This window comes from Ambystoma mexicanum, chromosome 6p (genome assembly GCF_040938575.1).
Source record: "Ambystoma mexicanum isolate Mex_15411 chromosome 6p, UKY_AmexF1_1, whole genome shotgun sequence".
Lineage (NCBI taxonomy): Eukaryota > Metazoa > Chordata > Amphibia > Caudata > Ambystomatidae > Ambystoma > Ambystoma mexicanum.
In genome coordinates this window covers 786,447,192-786,470,831 of record NC_090935.1, presented here as the reverse complement: position 1 = coordinate 786,470,831, position 23,640 = coordinate 786,447,192, and the positions used below count along the sequence as shown (strand labels likewise).

The 23,640-nt window shown below is 46.2% G+C and overlaps 1 protein-coding gene across 13 annotated transcripts in view; it reads right to left on the bottom strand.

Annotated features, from left to right (window-relative positions):
- Positions 1-23,640, bottom strand: part of CAST (calpastatin) — a 757,786-nt gene that overhangs the window by 128,177 nt on the left and 605,969 nt on the right. For all 13 annotated transcript variants that reach the window (XM_069627659.1, XM_069627661.1, XM_069627656.1 and 10 more), the window contains one exon: positions 22,254-22,337. In XM_069627659.1, coding sequence (XP_069483760.1) covers positions 22,254-22,337 — 84 coding nt within the window. The remainder of the gene's footprint in view (positions 1-22,253; positions 22,338-23,640) is intronic.

Below are 23,640 nucleotides of genomic sequence, written 5' to 3'. Positions count from 1 at the left end.
AAGTATATTGTCCAGTTGATATTACCATGTGATTTCTTGCTGAGCATCGCAGTACAACTGATGGGGTCTACTACCCTTGTATTACTGTGAAGTAATCGGAAAGTAACTTATGGTTTTACTCCCCAAGAATAGGTGTGCCCTATACTGAATGTGTATAACAAGGTCTCACTTACCTAGAAATACTGTTAGGTGTTCTACAAGAAGATCTGCGCTTTGATATGTGTATTTAAAGCATAGTGCTGTGTTTTTATAATGCGTTTACACATGATAGTACTTACCCAAGAATCTCTTGGTCTGCCTGCATATAAAATAAACCCTTTATTTTTACAAAACATAGCATCAGTATTTCTTTGGACCATATGTGCAATACAATTTCTTTGTACTGATTATACAGCCCCCTCTCCCTCCTAAAATAAACCTGGCTGCTCTGTCTACGCTACCCTGAACTGAGGTGGTACAGAGTGGAGTCTTGTACTGTCTCAGTTGAATGTTTTTACTAAGCCCTTAGTAGGACTTCAGAAAAACTATCCTAACAAGGTCCGCTGTCCTGACTGTGGTTTTCTCTACATTGTTAAATGTGGCCATAGCCTCTTACCACCAGCCGGGTGATCCCCTTCAGCCGACTTGAGGTTCAGACAGCTTGGCAACATGAAGTTAGCATTGACTGAATTTTCAGTCTTGTTTTATATTAGCACTTTGTTTTACTATTCACTTTATTAAACAACAATATGCTGCTATTTAGAGAGGAGCTCATAACAAATTTTAAAATTTAATATGTAGGTTTTAAACAAATGAAATTTAAATAAAATATTCATGCTTTTCAATTATTGTTTGGTTCATATGGCCTGATCTGTGATTCCGAATTCGGGGGCCCCCTCTCCCCCAACTCATTGCCGGTCACCTCTTTAACTTGAATTTGGTTTCCGCTGACACTCTCTGTTCACTACATTTGTTATTTCCTCTTTGTCAGCAAAGTAGAGGTTTACCCAGCTCTTGTTTTGCTACTTTATAAAATGCCAAGTCCAATTCTGGCACCCTCCTGTTGTAAAGCTCTCTGCTGCTCTTCAGTTAGGTTTGCGCTTTAAGCAATACAATCTTCGAACTAAACCCATGATCCTGAGGTGTGTTGAACATCTAAGATTAATTATGTAATGCACTGTTATAATGCGGATGGGACAGACCACACAACAGCCCTGTTAATTTTAACAAATTTGACTTTATTTATAACAAGGAAGACCTTTCTTCTTCTCGGTAAGGTGAACTGGGTATTAAAACAAGGGAAGCCTTAGAAGTCTCAATTACTCGGGGCTGTATGACTATAGTTTTCACCTTGGCTATTTTCGTTTAACACGTTGCACAGTCTTAGAGTCTTCTCATAGTTTTCCTACACCAAGGTGACTAGGGGCTTTTGAGGGTTTTTTTTTTAGCTTCTCACTGATCCTAGCTTGAAGAAGATCTTCCCAATGCCCACCTTCAGTTATTGGCGAATGTCTCAAGTCTCTTAATCAAAAGTGTTTTCCCCACCATCACCCCTTCTTTGTAGGGTCTCGGTATTCTACTCCTCCTTTCCACCTTCAAGCCTCTTCACTTTATTCCTTAACAGGACTGGACCTCCTCTAACGCTGTTTTAGAGATATCAGCCCCTTCTTCAGACGGTACTGTTCAGGCCTTTGCAGTGCTCACCTGTACGACACCTTGAATGCTCCCCGACTTCCTCAGAGCAGCTCCGGCCTCCTCTATGCGGTCGCGATTGGCAGTGTCAGCTGTCCAGGTTTCTCGATCCTCATTCATTTACTCCGCCGAGCCCCTCTCCTTCCCAGCTCCACTACGCCAGGGTGCGTCGAGGCGCCGCCTCCTTCAGGTAGGTGGGGGCCCCGTACAGACTCCTTCAGCTGATCGGATGCCGGCGAAGACTTTCCTCGTTGTGGCTCCTGCTCTGGAAAGGTGGGGGCCGTGCAGGAAGTCGGCCTAACTCTCGGCTGTTTACTCTGCCACTGGTGAGTTTCTCAGTTCGCTGAGGCTCCCAGCTTACTCTCAGCCCTCGGCCCGCTAAACTTCAACTCAGGTGGCCACTGGCCAACAAGAAATCATACGAGTCGCACAACAGGTGTTGCTCTTAACTATTTCTTCACATCAAATTTGTTTCTCAATAAGCCCACTCATATGTGGTCTCTTCGGTGAAACACTCGGTTCATTCTTTTTTTCAAAACGTACCGAAAAAACATAAACAAACCAGTATTAGAAAAAAGAACCTTACAGAGGGAAAAAACATCATCTCCTCATTGGAGGAATCGCCTGTCCTTCATAAGAGAAGACACCCTCTCCTGCTGACATCCTCCATTAACCCTTCCTTGTTCTATGACTCATATTAAGAGGCTTTGACGGGTTCTGTTCTTCCTTTCCTTCCTCCGCCTTCTCACATATCCTCCCCCTTAATCCCTTACGTTCGGGAAGGGCATGTATCCTGGATAGAAAATCAGCTTGGGCCATTTTTCGTCCAGGTTGATGAACGGTCTGGAAGGCATATGGTCGCAGAGATAGGAACCAGCTCGGAACTCGGGGATTAGCGTCCTTGTTTCTGGACAACCATACCAATGGAGCATGATCCGTATGTAAATGTCCTGCCCAATAGGTAGTACCTCAATGATTCTATGGCCCATTTCACTGCCAAACATTCCTTCTCCATTGTTGCATAGCCCCTTTTCATGAGGCAACAAGCTTCCTGCTGATAAACAGGATGGGTCTTTCCTCCTCCCCACGATTTTGGAATAGTACAGCCCCTAGTTCTGACCCTGATGCATCAGTGTGTAAATAGAAAGGCATGTTGAAGTCAGGGCACTGGAGGACGGCCTTGTCTGAGAGGGCATTTTTCAGGGTGATAAACGCTTTTTTGGTCTCTGCGTTTCTCCAGATCCTTTTAGGCAGAGCAGTCGATTTTAAAAGATTTGTTAAAGGTGCTGCAATGGTTGAGAAATGGGGAATGAACCATTGGTAATAACCCACAAAGCCAAGGAATGCCCTCACTTGTTTGCTAGTCACAGGAAACTGTAAGCGAAGGATGGTTTCCATCTTCTCTTGTTGAGGCCTGATTGTCCCCTGACCAACATAGTATCCCAGATGTTTTGTGTAGGCATTTCCCAAGTGTGTTTTTTTTGGGTTAACATGTAATCCTGCCCCTCTTAAGGTCTGAAAAATTGCAGCCAAGTGCTTCAGATGATCTGACTATACACCGCAATGTCATCTAAATAAGCACCCACATAGTCTTCATGACCTTTTATTAAATAGTTCATCAATCGCTTGAAAGTAGCCAGTACACCATGTAGACCAAATGGAAGTACAGTGAATTGATATAATCCTGCAGGCGAAGCAAAGGCAGTTTTGTCCTTGTCGGGGCCATATAACAGGATCTGCCAATAGCCTTTTTTCAGATCAATTGTTAGGAACTTTGCCTTACCAAGCTTTTCTAAAAGGTCATCAATTCTAGGCATGGGATAAGCATCAAACTTGGGAGACCTCGTTGAGCTTCCTGAAGTCCATGCAGAAACAGGTGCTACCATCCGGCTTTAGGACCACCACTACGGGTGAGCATCAGTCGCTGTGTGACGGCTAAATTACCCCTAAGTGAAGCATTTCCTGCACTTCCTTGTTGACCGTCTACAGCCTTGATTCTGGAATTCGGTATGGCCGTATCCTCACCTTTGTGCCTTAAGCAGTCTGGATGTGGTGGCAAGTCAGTGATGTTCTTCCTGGTATTGAAGAAAAAATATCTTCGTATTGATCCACTAACTCAGAAAGCTCCTTCACCTGAGCGGGGCCCAGCTCTGAATTTATACTCAGAGCTTCTTTCCCTGTCGGGGTCTCTGACATCGGCAGATATTCCGTGGATGTTTCCTCCACGTTGATCATAGCCACTGTAACCTCAGGCTCCGTCCACTTCTTCAATAGATTAACATGATAAGTCTGGATTGGAATCTTGCTCTCAGGCTAGTGAACTCGATAGGTCAGTACCTCCTCTATGGTATAGGGTCCTCTCCATGACGCCAGCATCTTGTTTTCAGTAGTAGGCAAGAGAACAAGAACCTGATCTCCTACTTGAAAATTCCATATGTGTGTCTTCTGGTTATAATACTGTTCTTGTTTACCCTGAGCTTCTTGTAGATGGGATTGCGATACTGAATGTAGTCTCTCTATCCTTGTTTTTAGCTGGGAAGCGTATTACGTTAGTGTGATTTCAGAACTTGGTTGTTCCTCCCAACTCTCCTTTAGGATATCCAGCAGCGACCTAACTGGTCTGCCGAATAACAATTCAAACAGGGCAAATCCTGTAGAGGACTGAGGAGTGTTTCTGAGTGTCATCAGGATCCATGGCAATACTATAACCCAATTTCTTTCTTCTGGGCTGACTGTCTTCCTCAACATCTGTTTAATCGTCTGGTTGTATCCCTCAACAAAACCGTCCGTTTGGGGATGATCAACAGCAGTCTTGAGTTGAGTGATATGTAATGTTTCACAAACCTGTTTTAATACAGCTGACATGAAGTTAGTACCTCTATCAGTGATGATTTCTTTGGGAATGACCACTCTTGTCATAAAAGGAACCAAGACGTCACAAATCTGTTGGGCATTCGTGGAGCGTAAAGGGAAAGCTTCGGGATATCTTGTCACATAATCAACAATCACTAACAAATACTTGTGTCCTCTACTTGTTGGATCCATAGGCCCCACTATATCCATCCCAATATGTTGGAAAGGTTCCAGTATCAATGGCATAGACTGGAGGGGAGCCTTAGGAACATTAACCCGGTTCTTTTTTGGACATTCTGGACATTGTTGACAGAACCGGGCCACATATGCCTGGCCAATGGAACCTTGCGAGTATCTTCTGCATGGTTTTCTCAACGCCAAGGTGACCTTCTCCCACTTGAAGATGGGCAACTTCCAACACGGGATGATAATATTTGTTAGGTACTAATAGCTGGCGGACCTCTTCTTTGTCCGGACTGACAGTTATCCGGTAGTACAGACCATTGTCCTTTATGAAGTGAGGAAATTGTTTTGTAGGCTTCTCCCCAACTGAGTCTCTTGCATGTTTCAGAAGGGGGTCGAGTTCTTGAGCTACCCGAGCACTATCCCCTTGCTCATCTATCTTCCAGTCTACGGCCACTGGACACATGTTCTGTTCAAGCCAAGTACTCTTTTCTAGCCTTTTAGTGTTTTTACTCTACTAATCTTTAACTTGATCTCTTGGTCATGGAAAGGAGTTTCCTCTAACCAATGTTTTTCCACTTTTTGAATAAGGCGAGGAAGATCCGGAACATCAGAGCCAATCAGTAGCGGTTCAGGTAGGGCAGGCATTACTGCCGCTCTTACCCCCATTTGTTCCCCGGTTAACTTAATCCTGATATCTTTGACAGGGTATACTTTGACGTCCCCATGCACACACCTAATAGGGATTCTTCCACATCACCTACCAGGTCGGGGTTGACGGCGGTCTGTAAACTTCATGAATCTAGCATCGCTCTGGTGGGGCGACCTTCTACCTCAGCTTCACAGATAAATGGATATGTGGGTTTGTGGACTGGAGAAGAACCACTTTGGTTGACCTCTTTAGCTGGCTCAAGGTTCCCAACACCCATGGGCTGCGCCTTAACTTTCTTCGGGCATAGTCTGGCTAAATACCCCCATTCTCCACAACTAAAACATTGTGGGTGCGGGCACTGAGGCTAGGAGTTCGTATAATGTGTGAAGTTCCCAATCCTTCACTTCTGGGGTGGAACCTTGTACCCTCCCATTCGGATCATAGAATTCGGCCATCAAGTACCACCGGATGGTCTGGTCACTGTGGTGGAAGAGTTTCCCCTTGTTTTGATGATCGACGAGTAGGACATCAACTTCCCTTGTCCTGCCTTCTGATATTTATTTTTATTTTTTATTCAGATTTGTAGAGCGCACGTCAGCCCGTGGGCATCGTGGCGCTTGTTACAGACAAAATCTTAGTTACATAGGATACAGTAATTACATATAGTACAGAATTTACAGCAGACATATGTACATTAGCAACGCAGTATATTTACATGGATTCCTGAGAGTTTCCTACTTATTTTAGTGAGTTTTCCGCTCTAATGTCTGCAGGGAGAGCATTCCAGGTCTTGGCTGCAAATTAGGGGAAACTTAGACCTCCGGCTTTGGATTTTTTGATGCCTGGGATGCAGATTAGGTTGGAGTATTGCGTCCTGGTGGGACGGGAGGAGGAGGGTTTGAGGATGGTTTCAGATAGATAGGACGGGGTGGAGAGAGAGAGACATTTGTGAGTGAGGGTGAGGATTTTGAGAGTGATCCGTTCTTTGACCGGGAGCCATTGGGCTGAGTGCCTGGCCTGGGTGAAATACTCTGTTCTTGGGATACGAAGAGCAGCCCAGAGAGCATTGTTCTGTGTGACTTGTAGTCTGTTTATATTTTTGGCTGATGTGCCTGCTAGGAGTGCATTGCAGTAGTCCAGTTTGGCTCCAATGGTTGCCGTCGCTATAGAAAGGCAGTTGGGTTTAGAGAGGTAGGGTTTGATGGCGTTTGAGTTTGGTGGTGTGTGCGGATGCGGAAGTGATTGCGCTGACTTGTCTAGTCATAGATAATCAAGAGTCAAGGTATACTTCCAGTGTCTTCACGGCTGTGGATACAGGGATTATGGAGTTGTCAATGGAGAAGTTAGCGTACAGTTTGTCTATGGTGTTCTGCTGACCTAGTATCATGATTTCAGTCTTGTCACCATTGAGGCAGAGGCCATTAAATGCCATCCATGCCTTGATGATGGAGTAGATTGTGTGGAGTGCCTTGGTGTCTTTGTTGTATGATCCTGTAAGTGGTAGGAGTACTTGTGTGTCGTCCGCGTAGTTCGTGTATGTGATGCCGTATGAGTCAAGTTTGTCAAAGAGGGGCTTGGTGAACAAGTTAGTTATAGAGTGTGGGTGCAGTGCAAGATCCTTGAGGGACCCTGCAGTGGATTGTCGTGGGCATGTCGTTGGCGATGTTCGAGAAGACTTTCATGGCTCTTCCCTCTAGGAAGGAAGTGATCCAGAGGGCTGCTTCTTTGGAGAAGTTGGCTGAGTGTGTGAGGTGTGAAGTGAGAGTCTTGTGATCAACCAGATCGAAAGCGGCTGAGAGATCTAAGAGGAGCAGGAGAGCAGGCTTGCCTTTGTCCATGATTTGGGTGATCTGGCTCTTCAGATCTACTAGGCCTGTTTCTGTGTCATGTCCTTTCCGGAAGCCTGATTGCCTAGTCCCGAGGATGGAGTGGGTTTCCAGAAAATATTGGATTTGGCAGTGTGCGGCTTTGTCCAGTAGTTTCAGCAGGAATGGCACTGTGGTTATTGGTCTGTAGTTGTTTGGTTGTAAGGGGTCGAGAGTAGGTTTTTTTTTTTTTTAGGAGCGGCCGGACCCAAGCCTCTTTGAGGTTAGCTGGGATGATACCTATTTTAAAGGACGCGTTGATGAATGCCGTGAAGAGCGGCGCAAGGCAGTCTGCGCAGTCTTTGACGAGTTTTGATGGGCAAATATCGCCTTTACAGGGGGAGGGTTTGGGATTTTTTAGTAGGTTAATGACTTCTGATTGCGGAGGCAATGTTGACTACTTCGACCAAGGTGGGTCTATGATGCTGTCGTACCCACCTCTGCATGGGTAGAGGCAGAGATTCCACAAATTGTTCTAATATCCCCTTCTCGGCCATCTCGAGGTTGCTGGATGAGTTGGTCTGCAACCATTTATCCCCCAACTCCTTTATCCGGTAAAACAACTGCCTGGGTGTCTCTTCCGCCAACAACTTTGTGTCTCTGAACTTGATCCTATAGGCCTAGTCATCGTGGCCCAACCTTTCTAGGACAACTCGCTTCATCTCAAGATACCTGGTATCTCCAGCCGGGTTAGCTGCCTGATAGGCGCTCTGCATCTCCCCGGTCATGAGGGGGGCAATATAGTGGCACCACCTCTCGGCGGGCCACTGAGCATTCCTAGCGACTCTTTCAAAGTTGACGAAAAAGTGAGCAGGATCTTCGCAGCTTGTGAACTTTTGTAAGACCGAACTGGTGTAACGCTCACCTGGTTCCCACGGGGGCGCTGGTCTAGTCTGGATTGCTGTGGCCTCTTCTAGCGTGATGCGCAGGACCCGGAACACCGATTGGACAGGACCTCCAAATCGTACTTGCCTGGCCCGTAGGAATATCCTTCTGCAGATGAGAAAGGGGATTAACAGTCTGCAGAATAGTGTGCTAGCTCCCCCCTTTCCCTCTTCGTTCCTCTCCAACTTCCTCCAAACCCCGGTTTAAGCTCACCTTATGGTTTGGAAGGATGAACTCTCCATCCTGCTTCTGGTGCAGGGGCGCACATTCGTCCAGTTACTTCACTGGTTTTCAGAATGGCACTGGCAAAATCCACTTGACTTTCCTGAGCGATGCGCCGTAAGTATGAAAGTTCAAAGGTCAAGTGAGGCCCCCTTTATGTTGTCTTTCTAACCTGTGATCTGTCCTTTATTTCAGGTGCAGAATGAAGGCGATGCGTCGAGGGGTTAAACTGCCGAGGTGAGTAGCGATGAGGGCGATCCCTCTCCTTATCATTCCCCAGAAATGTCTCTTGTCCTTTCCCCATAGGGGCCGGGGTATGGTACCTGCCAACGGGGCGGCGCCGACCCGAAATGTGGAAGAAAAGCCGGTAAGTATTATGGCTGTTAATCAGGCTTTCCTTCTGTGATCCTTCTGCTCACCTTTTGTTTCTTCCTCTCTCCCCTAGGTGCAGAGATGTGGCGTCCGATGCGGACATCCGCGATGGAGCCGGGAGATGTCTCGAGGACAGGTGAGTGAAGCGTGGCGCTGCAGCGAGCAACGCAATGCTTTTAAATGGAAGTCTTTCTTCAGGGATGCTGGCGAGAAGATTCCGGATGCAGGTAAGAAGTTTGAAATAGTCCTTGGATTTCACCTTTCTCTTCTCTTCCTTCCTTCCAGGTCTTCCAGGTTCGAGGCGGGCGTGGCTGGAGTCCAGGAGCAGGAGCAGACACGGTGAGCATTAAGCTGCAGGAAGCAGAACAACGCGAAGCATGAGCTGCTGTCTGGGCGTGGCTTAAATAGCCTCCAAAGAAGTCCCAGGTATGTATCCTTCCCCAACTAGGTATGTATCCTTCCCTGGCCATAGTCCCTATGAAAAAATAGTCCCTTTCAGGTCTCAGGGAGGCCTGAAGCGTGCAGCATGGTCTGCATCAGGTAAGTGCACAAAACACCTCCCTTTATGAGCCTGGCGCCTATGGTGCCAGGACTGAGTCCAAAGAGCCCCTTTAAGGGGCTGCTGGGCTTTTACCCGAGGGCATGATGCCTGCTTCCGGGGGTGCTGGGCCTGGCCTGGTGCTCCGGGGGTAGGCATCATGACAACTGGGTACCTGGGTATGGCTCCTCATATTTCATGTTTCTAGCAATTGAGCGAGCCTGTTGTACCTGCAGCACTTGCTGGAAGGCTTGCCTATCAGCTTGCGCCTGTTGACTTTGAAGTTGCAGGACTTGTTGCAACAACTGTTGTCCCTCGGCTAATGTCTTAATCAGCTCTTCCATTGTTTCGGCCTATCCCAACGCTGCCACCAAATGTTATAATGCGGATGGGACAGACACACAACAGCCCTGTTAACTTGAATAAATATGACTATTTATAACAAGGAAGACCTTTCTTCTCGGTAACGTGAACTGGGAATTAAAACAAGGGAAGCCTTAGAAGTCTCAATTACTCGGGGCTGTATGACTATAGTTTTCACCTTGGCTATTTTCGTTTAACACGTTGCACAGTCTTAGAGTCTTTTCAGAGTTTTCCTACACCAGGGTGACTAGGGGATTTCTTGAGGTTTTTTTTAGCTTCTCACTGATCCTAGCTTGAAGAAGATCTTCCCAGTGTCCACCTTCAGTTATTGGCGAATGTCTCAAGTCTCTTAATCAAAAGGTGCTTTCCCCACCATCATCCCTTCTTTGTAGGGTCTCGGTATTCTACTCCTCCTTTCCACTTTCAAGCCCCTTCACTTTATTCCTTAACAGGACTGGCCCTCCTCTAACGCTGTCTTAGAGATATCAGCCCCTTCTCCAGACGGTACTGTTCAGGCCTTTGCAGTGCTCACCTGTATGACACCTTCAACGCTCCCCGACTTCCTCGGAAGAGCTCCGGCCGCCTCTATGCGGTCGCGATCGGCAGTCAGCTGTCCAGGTTTCTCGATCCTCATTCGTTTACTCCGCCAAGCCCCTCTCCTTCCCGGTTCCACTACGCCAGGGTGCGTTGAGGCGGCTCCTCCTTCAGGTAGGTGGGGGCCCCATACAGACTCCTTCAGCTGATCGGATGCCGGCGAAGACTTTCCTCATTGTGGCTCCTCCTCTGGAAAGGTGGGGGCCCTGCAGGAAGTCAGCCACACTCTCGGCTGTTTACTCTGCCACTGGTGAGTTTCTCAGTTTGCTGAGGCGCCCAGCTTACTCTCGGCCCGCTAAACTTCAACTCAGGCGGCCACTGGCCAACAAGAACTCATAAGAGTTGCACAACAGGTGCTGCTCTTAACTATTTCTTCACATCAAATTTGTTTCTCAATAAACCCACTCATATGTGGTCTCCTCTTCGGAAAAACACTTCTCCGGTTCATTCTTTTTTTCAAAACATACCGAAAAAACAAACCAAACCAGTATTAGAAAAAAGAACCTTACAGAGGGAAAAACATCATCTCCTCATTGGAGGAATCGCCTGTCCTTCATAAAAGAAGACACCCTTCCCTGCTGACATCATCCATTAACCCTTCCTTGTTCTAGGACTCATATCAAGAGGCTTTGACTGGCCCTGTTCTTCCTTTTCTTCCTCCGCCTTATCACATGCACCACACAAAGTCAGAGCCCTGGGCTAAGGCCCTACTTTTTTTGCCCATGATAACATTTTAATGGATTGCTTTTCTCCCTTAGATTCCTCATCAGATAGATATCCCTACCAGCGTCAGCTGCTCAAAATAACTTTCGACAGGATGCATACTGCGCCTCGGCCGCCGATCGATCTGGACTCGACATGGTACTTGTCAACTACAGATGCGACATTGGTCGCCGTACATATACTACGCCCATGTACCTCAGTTCCTCCCCCAATCCCCCCCCCCCCCCAAGTGCTCAGCACGCTACTTTAGGAATGGCTCCTGTGAGAGAATTTTCATTGCGTTTTTTTTGCTTGTTTCAATCTAAATTTTACTTGTTTGCGATATGTCCAGTCCTAAGACATTGAGATGAACCCGAAGTCATTGCGGGAGCGGGTGGCAAAGCTAATGTTGGGGTGCCCACCTTCAAAGTCGCTGGCTCAATCGACCACCAGATCGTCCGAGCAGCTAGGGGAGGATCCCACCACAGAGAAAGAGGAGAGGCACCACAAGGCTAAAAAGAGATCACACTCCAGAGGCCACCCGTCAACTTCCTCTTTTCATTAGAAGAAGCGTCATCGTCGACCCAGGCATGACAGAACTCCTGTGAGGAGCGAGGTAAGTTCCACTCCAGGTAAGGTACCTCCAGGGCCAAGTGGGAAGCCTTTAAGGAGCAGATTCTCCAGATAAAGGCGGCCACGTGTCAACCCTTGAGGCAGCAGGCCAAGGAAGTCCCAGTCATACCGGGTGCTTCCGACGTCAGGGAGACCGAGTGAAGTTTGATGCCCTCGGCCCCACACACCGACCTTTGCTAAGCGGATGATGTCACCGAAGCCGATGCCGTTGAGGTAGATATCAGCGCGGATACTCGAGAGGTCGTTTGTCCGAGAGTCAAAGACATCTTTCTTTGAGACGATTTTCAGAGACTATTTCGTGCCGGCGCCAGAAGGGTCAGGCGGCTGCGATTTCTTTCGCCTATCAGGCCGACCGCATTGCTCTGGCAGAACTTCTGCAAAATGGCAGCAGCTTGGACACCTTACCCGACCTTGAGACACAGCAGGCCCACCCCTATGGCCATGCGAATGCCCAATACCAAAAAACTGGTGGAGAGTGGTGGATGCACTAGGCTTGTGTGCCCCAGTGAAGCTGCTGTCAGCCTACAAGCTCAAAGATATCCTTGATAGGGGCCCACTGACAAGAGCAATGCCATTTTATGTGGCCATTGCCGACCCCATTGCCTCCTAGTGGCAAAGACCCTGTGGCCCCCACTCCCACAACCCCCAGTGGCTTCCGAGTTGACAAAGAAATACAAATCTGCAAGGGGATGTTCCCTTCTGTCGATCCATCCCAGGCCGGCGGGACTAGTGGTCCAGACAGCCAAGGTTAATACGAGGCAATCCACGTCCACCTCCAACTTGCTGACTGGTAGATACTGAAAAAGTATGACGCTCTGGCTACAAAGGTCTTCTCTTAAAGTAGCATGGCTCTGAAGGCAGTGAATGCTTTGTGTGCCTTTGGCAAATACACACAGAGCGTAAGGCAAAAGATACAGGAGGCGGCTGAACACATTCCGGAAGGGGAAAAGTGGGAAGCATTTCTTCACATGGTGGATGACAGCAAGGAGGTAGCCTGCCAAGCCCTGCAGTTGGCCCTGGACGTTGCGGATTGTGTGGGCAGGGTTATGGGGGCAGCAACTGATGCGCAGGCAAGCATAACTGCAAAGTTCAGGGTTTCCCCCTAATGTTCAAGTAAAGTTGATGAACATTGCCTTTGAGGGAAAGCATCTGTTCGGCCCAAGAGCCAATTAATTCTTCTACAAATTCAAGGACTAAGTTGGCTGCGAAGTCGCTGAGCCTGGCTGTCCAACAACCACCAAAACCATTGTTTAGCTTCTCCTACAGAGGTAGAGGCTTTTGGTGGTTCGGCCCATTTGGGGGAAAGGCACAGCCCCCACAACCCAGGAAAGGGCAGGGGCGTTTCCTTCTAGAAGGGGGAGGGAGACCTCTAGGAGCCAGCAGCAGTGGCAGGGCTAGTACCAGCCGCAAAGCCGCTTTGAGGTGCCCCCCCCCCTGCTCCCTGCATCCCCAGTTGGAGGGAGGATTGGACGGGTATGTGCCACAATGGCAGACGATAACCTCTGACACCTGGGCATTGCAGCTTGTGCAATGGGGGTACTGTCTACCCTTCTTGCAAAGACCCCCAGACAAACTACCACCCCTCTACCCAGCAACCGGAACAGGAGCTCCAGGAACAACTGCAAGCCCTGTTGAAGGGTGCAGTGGAAAAGGTGCCTACTGAGCAGAGGTTCGGTCTGGTATTTCTGGCATTTTCCTAGTACAAAAGAAAGGGTGAGGGCTGCGTCCCATTTTGGATTTCATGGCCTTGAACAAGTTCCTGAAAAAGGACAAATTCAAAATGGGACAAATTCAAAATGGTGACACCGTGAGAGATTCTCCAGCTCTACAGTCACAGGATTGGTTGATGTTGTTAGATTTGCAGGATGCATATTTCCACGTGCTCATCCACCAAAGGCACAGGCGATACCTCTGATTCCTCATAGGGGACAGGAACTACAAATTCATAGTGCTCCCATTTGGGTTGACCTTCGCTTCACAGGTCTTCAACCAAGCTAATGGCAGCTCACCTCAGGAGATCCGGCGTTCATGTTTTCCCATAGCTGGATGACTGGCTGATCCGGGGAAAGCCATCATCAACACTGGTTTGCTTCTGCACAGGCTGGACTTCCCCCGCAAAGCCCCCCCCCCCCCATTCTCTCCACCTCCTCTCACCCTTGCTTGTGGCATATTGGGGGATGCATTCCTGGTGGAATTGGAATTCAACCTGCACTATGCTTCCACCCCAATCCCTGTCATCCTGCAGGTTCTCAGGAGATTCCAAGCTACCATGATGCTGATCGCTCCGGATTGGGCGAGGAGGAAATGGTACTTGTAGCTTCTGGAGGTGACGTCTCTGTCCACCTATCTGGCTGCCGGACCGCCTATCCCAAACGGAAGGTCGGGTGCTGCACCCGAACTCAAAGTCACTACATGCTTGGTTCTTGAGAGGATGAGGTATGATGACTGGGACCCTCTGGGAAGAGGTACTTGAGGTGCTACTGGTTGCACGCAGACCGTGTACAAGATTGTTGTACACGTGCAGGTGTAGAACATTTGAGGCGTGGTGCAGGGAATGCGAGATTGATCCCATCGCTTGCCCCACCACTTCAGTGATGGAGTTCCTTCTGTTACTGGCCTAGTCAGGCCTGCAGGTTTCAACAGTCAAAGTATAGTTGGTGGCTTTGTCTGTTTTCAATAGGTCTTGGGATCAAGGGGCTTTCTTTAGGATCCCAGTGTTGGCCCAATTCCTGAAAGATTTTGTAAGTAAGTTTCTGCCTGTTCCTTTTGTGGTTCCGGACTGGGAGCTTAACCCTGTCCTTACATTTTTGATGGTGGCTCCTTTTGAGCCAGTGCACTCTTGTCCCATTAGGTTGCTCACATTGAAGACTGCCTTTCTAGTGGCGATTACGTCAGCCAGAAGGGTTAGTGAGCTGCAGACGCCGTCCAGCAAGCCACCTATTCTCCGGTTTTTCAAGTAGAAGGTGTTGCTTAAAGTGCGACTTGGTTGCTTGCCCGAAGTCGTCTTGGAGTTTCATGTGTCCCAGTGCATAGACCTGCCTGTGCTCTATATGCCTCTACACCCTTCTAATGAAGAGGAGAAGTTGCACAGGTTGGGCCCTTTGTTTTTATGTAGCCAGGACAGCAGAATTCAGGAGTCTGTGGCATTTTCCCCATCTAGAAAGGGTTTGGCTGTGCCAAAACAGGCCATTTTCAGGTGGATAACCCTCTGCATCTCCGGGTGTTATCAGAAGGCAAGGAAAGAGCTACCAGCGGGCATCAGAGCCCACTCCACTTGCAGCATGGCCGCTTCTTCGGCACAACAAAGGGGCGTACCGGTAAGAGACATATGCCGGGTAGCAACATGCCCATCACTGCACACCTTTACCAAGCATTGCTGCCTGGATGTGTCCCATGGCGCCGACGCCCGGTTTGGGAGGGCAGTTCTGCATAATTTTCTGGTGTAGGGTACTTTCGTCCAGCCTCCGCACTAGGTACTGCTTTAGGAGTCTATCTGACAAGGAATCTGTGGGAGAAAAGCAATCATTGAAGGAGAAATGACTTACCGGTAATGTTCTTTCTACAGATTGTCCATCACCCTCCCATCCAGCCATGCTGTGAAAGTGCATGTAGTTTTCTTTTTGACTACTAACCTTCTCTTAGGAAAAGGGGAAGATGAGAAATGTGTTGGTTGGATTGTCATGCCAGTTTAATTGTGCTGTTCTATACAGCTTCTTGGGGTTCTGTTCCTTACTTTTTTTTTAGATCATTTTTAGTCGCGGCTATTTTCATCCTCTGCAGTGGGTGAGCTCGGGGGGGGATGAGGGGTGGGAGGATGGGGAACTGAGGTACAGGGGCGTAGCTATGTAGTATATGTATGGTGACCGACTTCATGCCTGGAGTTGACGAGCACCACGTCGAGTCAAGTTGGATTGACAGCCGAGTCGAGATACTCCCCCTTTCAAATGTTTTTTGAGCAGCTGATGGGGAAAATCTATCTGATGAGGAATCTGCGGGAGAAAAATCCATAGAAAGAACATTACTGGTAAGTAATTTCTCAGCTTGAAGGAAGGATACATTTCTGCTACAGGCACACAAATAAAGCACAAGACAGGTTGGTCAATAAAACTATAAGAGAGGATTTTTGATAAGTAGGCCCACACCAATAAATAGCATTACATCGGAGGACAGAGAAAGACTGAAGCTGTATCCATAATCCCCCACTTTTTAAGCAATATGACCCGAGCGGCGGGGGCATTACCGATTCAGGTAATGCCTCAGGGCCCATAGTTATATGCCCGAGCGAAGGCCCCCCCCCCCATCCCCCCGAGTCGGAAATGCCCACGCCGCGGGGGTCATATTGCTTTTAGTACACCGGCCCGCAAGATCTGCGTTTCGGGACAGGAAAACAAAAAAAAAAACAAAAAAAAAAGAAAATGGCTGCCAGGAAAGGGAAATCTGAGTCCGTTTTCCCTTTCCATGGCGGCCATCGGGAGCGGACGCGCTGGGAACAGAAGTGTTCCCAGCGCATCCGTTCCAGAAAGAATACAGAGTTTAAGGTAAGTGGGGTGGGCAGGGGAGGGAGGAAATGGAAAAAGAAAAAAAAAAAAAAAAAAAAAAAACACACTTACCGGAGTCCCTGCCAGGGAGCGAAGACAGCCTCTCAGCCGTGGGGAGGCTCGGGGTGAGGGTGTGGGGGGTGGCCCCGCTTCGGTCCTCCTCATTGGCTGAGGGGAGGCCACGCCCCCCGCCAGGGACAATGGCAGTGGAATCCTGACCGAGGGATTCCCGGCCAGGTAATGCCTTGGCGAGGGCCAATCAGAATGGCTATTTCATTCCGATTGCGCCCTCGCTGGGTACTAAATGTTATTAACACCAAGAGGGAGTAGCTCTTCATCTTGCCCTCATTTACAGCACACCTTCATTTTAGGATTGTTGGCAGCACAGTCCCTACTTCTCAATGTGGAAGTGACCCCAAACCATCCAAGATTATGTAAAGAGAATAAGGCATAGCAGACATATTAGCAGACATATTAGACAGTCATAATTAGTCTGGCATTCTGGGGCAGAAACACTGACACTGGGTCAGACCTCTACTAACGCAATGAGATTACATCGAGGTAACACATTTTATTACATCATTTTGGGAATTACAGTTCACCAGCTACAAATTGTTTCTATTGGATCCAGTGTTTAAATGTTGAACTATGCATCTTTAGTGAAAAACCAAGGTACAGTGTATTGGTTTTTATAAAAAAGAATTTCAATAGACACGATTACGGATCCATAAATCAACTATGAAGGACAAATACAAAAGTGTGTCCATTGTTGTTACAAAGATCTCTAAGATCCATCTGCAATCTGCTGGATCCAGGGCAAACCCCATGTTTGTACAATTGGTCATCAACATTTCCGCCAGGCAAGTGCTGCTTTTCATAGTTGGTTTCTATGCTTATGCTTAATTAATAGTAGCGCGAGCAATTCATAATTAGTGTGACCGAATACCATCTGTGAGGGATAGCCAAAATGGGCCCTAAACCGCTGCAAGCAATCATCTCTACCTGTCTGGATGCCTACCTATCCTCCTGGAACCAATCTTCTAGACCCAGCTTAATGCCGACTTAAATGGTAGAAAAGCGCCTAAAAGCCTGGTTATATGCTGTTTGGCCAAAAGACAGGCATTCAAAGGTATTTTCGTTGGTTGTGTCCCCCTGTCCTGCCTTAAACTGCCCTCGTGATTTAAGACCTTACTCCCTACCTTTGTAAGGAGGTCTTAGTTAGGGAGATTTATCATGGTTCTGCTTCACCCCCTCTCTTAGTGAGACCCCCAGCACTTTTTGCTGGACTTCTGGGCCTTTTTTCCATTCATTCATTCATTCATTCATTCATTCATTCATTCATTCATTCATTCATTCATATGGGCTCTGTCTTTTGGAACTCTGTATTTTACTGTCTTATGGAGTCTACTTTCTTCCATATCTCTTATAAGGCATATGTATTTTACTACTGCAGCACACAGCTCCTTATGGGCAGTGTTGCTGGGGGACCATTTGGGTCCTCCTTTGAGCTGCTTTTTCATATCCTAGAGTAACTACAGTTCCTAAGGATAGACAGATTATTAGTATCTCTCCTAAAACGTGATAGCCTTAGAGATTGGCACATACCGCACATACCACCTTACATAGACAACCTTCGAGTTATGGCTGGTGGCAGTGGACATGTTCTAATTATTTTTTGGCAGTGAGAGGATAGCTCATGGACAAAGCGTTTATCTTGGAAGCAAGCCAGTGCAGCGCAACACACGTTTGAATCCCGATCCCCACGCTTAGAAACCACACGCTTAGAAACCACTACTTGGTATTACGCATGTTATACAAGAACAATTATTATTGTGTGAATTTTCTACCGCAGGCTATGTCCATAGCACTGGTTAAGCCTTAACTTGGTGGCTCCTTTCTTTTTTGCCATTACTAGCGTGGTTCTTGGTCAGCCATTCCTCTATCATCCTCCGAGGGGGATGCCCGTGTGTGTTTTTCCTTTGGTGGCAACCTGTCGCTGTCCCCGCCTAGGCTCCTGTGTGTCTGGGTAGGCAGCAAGTGGGGAGGTGTTTTTTTTTTTACGCCCCTGCCCTTTGCCCGAGTCCCTGAATGGAACCAGCTCCCACTGGGGTCTGGCTGTCCTGACTGGACAGCCACCCACCCCTTTCTGTAAATTGCTGAGAGAGATTGCAGAGGAATGTGTGCTGGAACTCTATAAAAAAGTGAGGCTCCTTGGGTGAAAGGCAAGTTGACCACTGGAAACTGAAGTAACCGAAGGAGATGACAACCAGAGATGCCTGCAGATCCTTTGCAACACTATGAAGCAACCATGCTGTCCTGACCCAGTTTTCTGTTTGACAAGAGGAATTCCAAAGAGGACGACTCCTTCCCTTCCCAAGACAAACTTTAATCAGAGCCATCTACCGAGGTGCTGTGCCTCTCCAGAGCTGCAGAACCCCAATACCAGGAGACCTCCGGCCCAATTAAAGTGCATTGATGTGGAAAGGCCAAATCTGTTAAAGTCTTTGATGAGCTTCAGATGAACCTCCAGAGACACAATCTGACCCACCCAAGTCCCCTCACCAGTGTGCAGTAATTCAGGAAGCAAAGAAGATTGGCGGGCGAATCGCCTCCTTCGTTGGTGCTACAGAAAACACACCAAAACCACAGAGTGACAGAGGTCCTCGCTCGAGACTGTTACTGAGAGATCCCGTCCATTGTCCTGCCTTTCGTCATCAGACTAAGCAATCTGAGGTTGAGTCCAGCGCTGCCACATCAAGGAGAATCCAGCCACAATCGTTTCTTCAAACCTAAGGTACTGTGGGGAAAAGGGTATTGTTTACTTTGATCCATGAAGTCGCTCCAGAGTATTGGAGTGCACATAGCTGCTGCGTGTGTCCTTTTAGCGAGTCCTTAGCAGGGTCTCCAACATTGGTTTAATCTTACTTCACCTTAAAGACTAGAGTATCCACAGGAACTTTTGTTGTATTATGCTGCTTGTCAACACTTTGTGCCCTCTCCGTACTGCCTTTAGCTAGGGTTGCGTTTTGAAACTTAAAATACTTGTTGTGCGAAGAAACTGCCTCTAGAACCGTAAACCTTGCTAGTATAACACTAACCAACTATTTTCCTTCCCAAAAGCCACTATCCTATATGTGTATGCAGAGTAAATGTCTTCACTGTATTGTTGCTAAAAGTCACAGTGTATGTTATTACCGATAATACGATAGAACTGTCATAACTGTCAAAAGCTGTAACAAATGTAACCATGAGCAACTACAAATAAGCAGTTGCCTTTGAAAAGTATTCTAAAGTATTCCGAAGTGTTTTAGTTTATTGTCCTAAGTATTTAAAAGTGATTCTTGTGTAAATATAATAAATAGATATTTTAATATAAATGAATGTGTGTTTCTTTGATAGGTTTAGTGTACTTACCTACAGCTCACATCCTCCTCTTATGATAAACCTCACTGCTCTGCCACTATACCAAGGTACCGTGTGTAGTACAGACTGATACAGAGTTGGGCATCTACAAACCATTGGGATAGTTTTGTGAAAGTCCTTCCTTCCAGAGGACTTGAGAAACCTCCCCTAACATTCTTCAACAATGTGTCAATTGCTGCTGCAATTGAGCACCCCTATCCAAATCCAGAGGGCCCCCTTTGGTTCACAGACTTTATTCTCTGTCTTTTCCCTTACAGGGCTGTGTCCTTAGTGATTTACTAGGGGAGTGCACTTCAGTGGTGGCTGCTCGATTTATTTATTGGAGGGGTGAAAAAATGTTCTACAAATATGCCAGAACGACCTAGCATACAGATGGAAGCCCTCCGACCACCCTGCACAGTTGTTTTTAATAATGGGTTAAAATGGTGCTTTATACAGAACATTTTCTGAGAAAAATTGGGGAATAAGCCAGCCAATTGCAATTGGTTTTGTAGGATAACTACAATCCAAATAATCTAACAGTTGCAAGTCACCGACAGTGCACAGGAGCATTTCCCAACACATTATCATGATGCCTTTGACCACCACACATGCCAGTATAAAACAATTTCCATGCTTGCTGCACCAATGCACCAGTATTCCTGTATAAGAACATCCTGCCCTCACAAATTCTTAGAAATACCACTAGACCTGTAGGGCGAGTTCCTTAGTTTACATACTCTACCTAAGAGAAATGCACACGACCTATAGTGACGGGTGACAAAATATTTTCCAGTGCTTTCTGTAAAATAATAGTGCATGCCACTACAAGCATACTTCATATTTGGTGCAATTCTGCCACTTGTTTGCAGTAAACGTCAGATATAATTTTAAACAATCCCCATAATCAGCAGCAAGTTAGTTACCATGCAAAGCTACTCGCCCTTCATAAAATCTCTTTGCCCATGCGACTTCTCTAGTATACTTTGCTAGCCCTGCATATGTTTGCTTTGCACATAAATGCCAGTAATGATACTATAAGAAAACAGGTCTACCATGCTGTCTCTGTCAATATACATAAGAACATACTCCTGTTGGCTTTGTGTTTGTAGGACAGTCTACATATGTAATCATTCTTATCATATTTGCTTTACCCTTGATGCCCAGTAAAAAAAAATAATAATAATAATCATCATGCCACAGTAAGAAATCTCTGGACTGGCTACACTAAAATGCCAATCGAACCAATTAATAACACTTAACATGCTTACAGTTGCCCAGTAAAACATTTCTTGGCACAGTAAGAAATGGCTTGACTGGCTGCAAAAGCATGATAAGTGTTATTAAGGGGCTAGAATGTCTTGCCACGTAATAACATGCATCATCCTTGCTTTTTCAACAACTTGTTTTTTGCTGGGCATCTATAATTGATGCCCATAAAGAAAAGCAATGGGAGTATATATATATATATATATATATATATATATATATATATATATATATATATATATATATAGAGAGAGAGAGATAGAGAGAGAGAGAGAGAGAGACCTCTCGCACATACAAACATGCAGTTTCCCAGCCTGAATCCCCAATGGGCCATACAAGGCTGGGGAATCAAAATACCCCCAGCCTTGCACGGTCCATTGGACATGCGTACTGGGGAACTAAACTGTCAACGGGAAAGAGTTTAAGTCAGCCCAGGAGCACTCCCTCCGCTGCAAAAAGCGAGTTTCTACTGGGCTGGCGCGGCTCCCCCCATGAAGGCCAGGGTACTGGTGCGTCCCGTGCCCCCTTGTCAGTTATAGACGAGCCATCCCTGGTATACTTTCTAATATACTTTCACCAATCATATTTAATAGAACTTTTGTTGGACTGCGTTTTATTTTGGGGCCCAAGTCCTATTGTTGGGTCTAATTCTGTACCAGTTCACACCCCTCCTGAAGAGTACAGCATGCCCTCGGCCCATGCTCCCTTAAAGGGGCAAAGGTGATGTACCAGTTAGTTAGGCTGTGCTGGTTTCACATTTATGATTGGGATCACTGCTTTAGCAGTATTGTAGGGATGAGTAGGAGTTGTATTCACTCCTCAACACTACTCCTGCAGAGCAGTAATCATGTCACAGCTAGCCCTTGAGATATGCGAAATTTAAGAGTTTGGAAATCCATACTTGGCGTCTGTGTTCAGTTCTAGCATGCTATAGAAAAGGCTCTTATGATAGCCATGTTTTGTTGGGGGAACACGAGCATAATTTAAAAATCCCATTTTAGGTTAGGGGGAGCAGGTAACTAAAATAGTGAAATAATGCTTGGAGTCCACTCTAAATATATAATGGTTTGTCCTTCAAAATAAAGGATGATAGTGGTCTATAATAGTACAATGGACACGACTACTCTATTCCACTATAAAATGAACAATTTTAACATACATTTGCACATTTTTACCAATCATTCTGAAAAAGCAACAGACAATTCTTAGGGGCATAGTAAGACTCCGGGCTTTGAACTCCCTTTTTGAGCTATCCAAGGATGTACTCCAAACATGTTGTCCTGCCCACCCAGATGTGGCTTTGACTCGAGGTGACCCAACAGAAAACACCTACAAATATCCAACATACTGAATGCAATGGGATCAATGTAAAGGAGGTGCTATATACAATGGCATAAGCAAGTCCTTTCTGCTCTACTGATCCAGATTTAAAATAAGAAATGTTATGATGCCTCAACCTACCAGGCAAAATAAAGTGTTCTGTTATCAGATAATAGAAAACATTTCATCACCTTTACTTCTGTTAACCTATAATCTGGATGGATGGTGTCTTCTCGTTCACCAAGTTTCTCCCCTTTTTCTTGTTTAGTTTTCTCCTGCAAGCACAAATAAAAGAAATAAAACTCAGATTGCCCACTTTGCTGCTAGATGTAGACCTTCAACTAAGCTCATCAAGCATCACTTCAACAAGGTTATCTGAACAATGATTGACTGGAAATGATATGTTACTAACCCCGCAATGACAGTAAATGCATTGGCAGCAGGGACCCATCTACCTATTGATCCATCTATCTATATAAAATGCTTAGGTATGTTTTGGTACTCAGCTGATGCAATTTATCAGCGTTAGGTTGCCCTCTGCTGTTCAAATGGCAAAGTGCACCCACTTCAACAACAGTAACCATTTCAACAAACAGTGTGAAACGCTGTAGGATGTGTGCCTCCCGACAAGCTAAATTTGAAAGTAGATGCTGTAATTATGCTACTACGCAATCTTATGCCATCTCAGGGACTCTGCAGTGGAACAATATTGACAATTACGTGTCTACTACAAAGACACATCATCGAGCCTGTGTGATCAATGGAACTTCGATACTGTTCTTATACTGTGCATAATTTTCATAACCCTATGCATAGAATGTATTAAGATTTATTGAAATAACAATGAAATAATCATGAATGCTTTATGAAATAAGATGCATGTAATCATAGTGGTTTTATATAACAGATGGAAGGTGTATGTGTATTAAATGTTAATCTGTAATTTTATAAAGTTTTAATCAACTGAAATATAAAAAACTTTTTGAAAGGTTGATATATTAGCTGAACAAAATAAATAAAAAAATAATGTGTATTATATCTCTCATTCCATCTGATACGTTTAGCCTTTTCAATTACCGTTAATAAGTCACAGAGACCTAGGACCCCTTCCTGGAAGTGATTGGAGGCAATTCCGATATTTAAGAAGGGGGACAAAGTGACCCTATGAATTCCCGACTGAAATTGACCTTCAAGATATGCTAGAACGGTGTAGTCGTATGTTAAGCGTGAACAGTTAGTAACTCTTAATTAAGCAATAATTCCTGAGGTGGGGGCATTATTCATAGGTAATTCCTCTGTGCCCAGGTTACAGGCCTGAGCAAAGTGAGGGCCTTAACGAGGGCCCCAGAGTCATTACCTGCCGTTAGTGGTGGCATTACCCGCTAAAAACAAACAATCTTAGAACAATACAACTGTGAAACAAATAGGCAAGAAAATTAACTCCAAACTACAGAAAGGTAAACTCTGTTGAGCCTTCTTGTAGTATGAGGAGACAATAGCGCCGTAAAGTCATGGTCATTCAGAGCGCATCTAGTTTCCTTTCCTCACTCTTTCGAGAGCAGTAACCTTGCAAGTCGA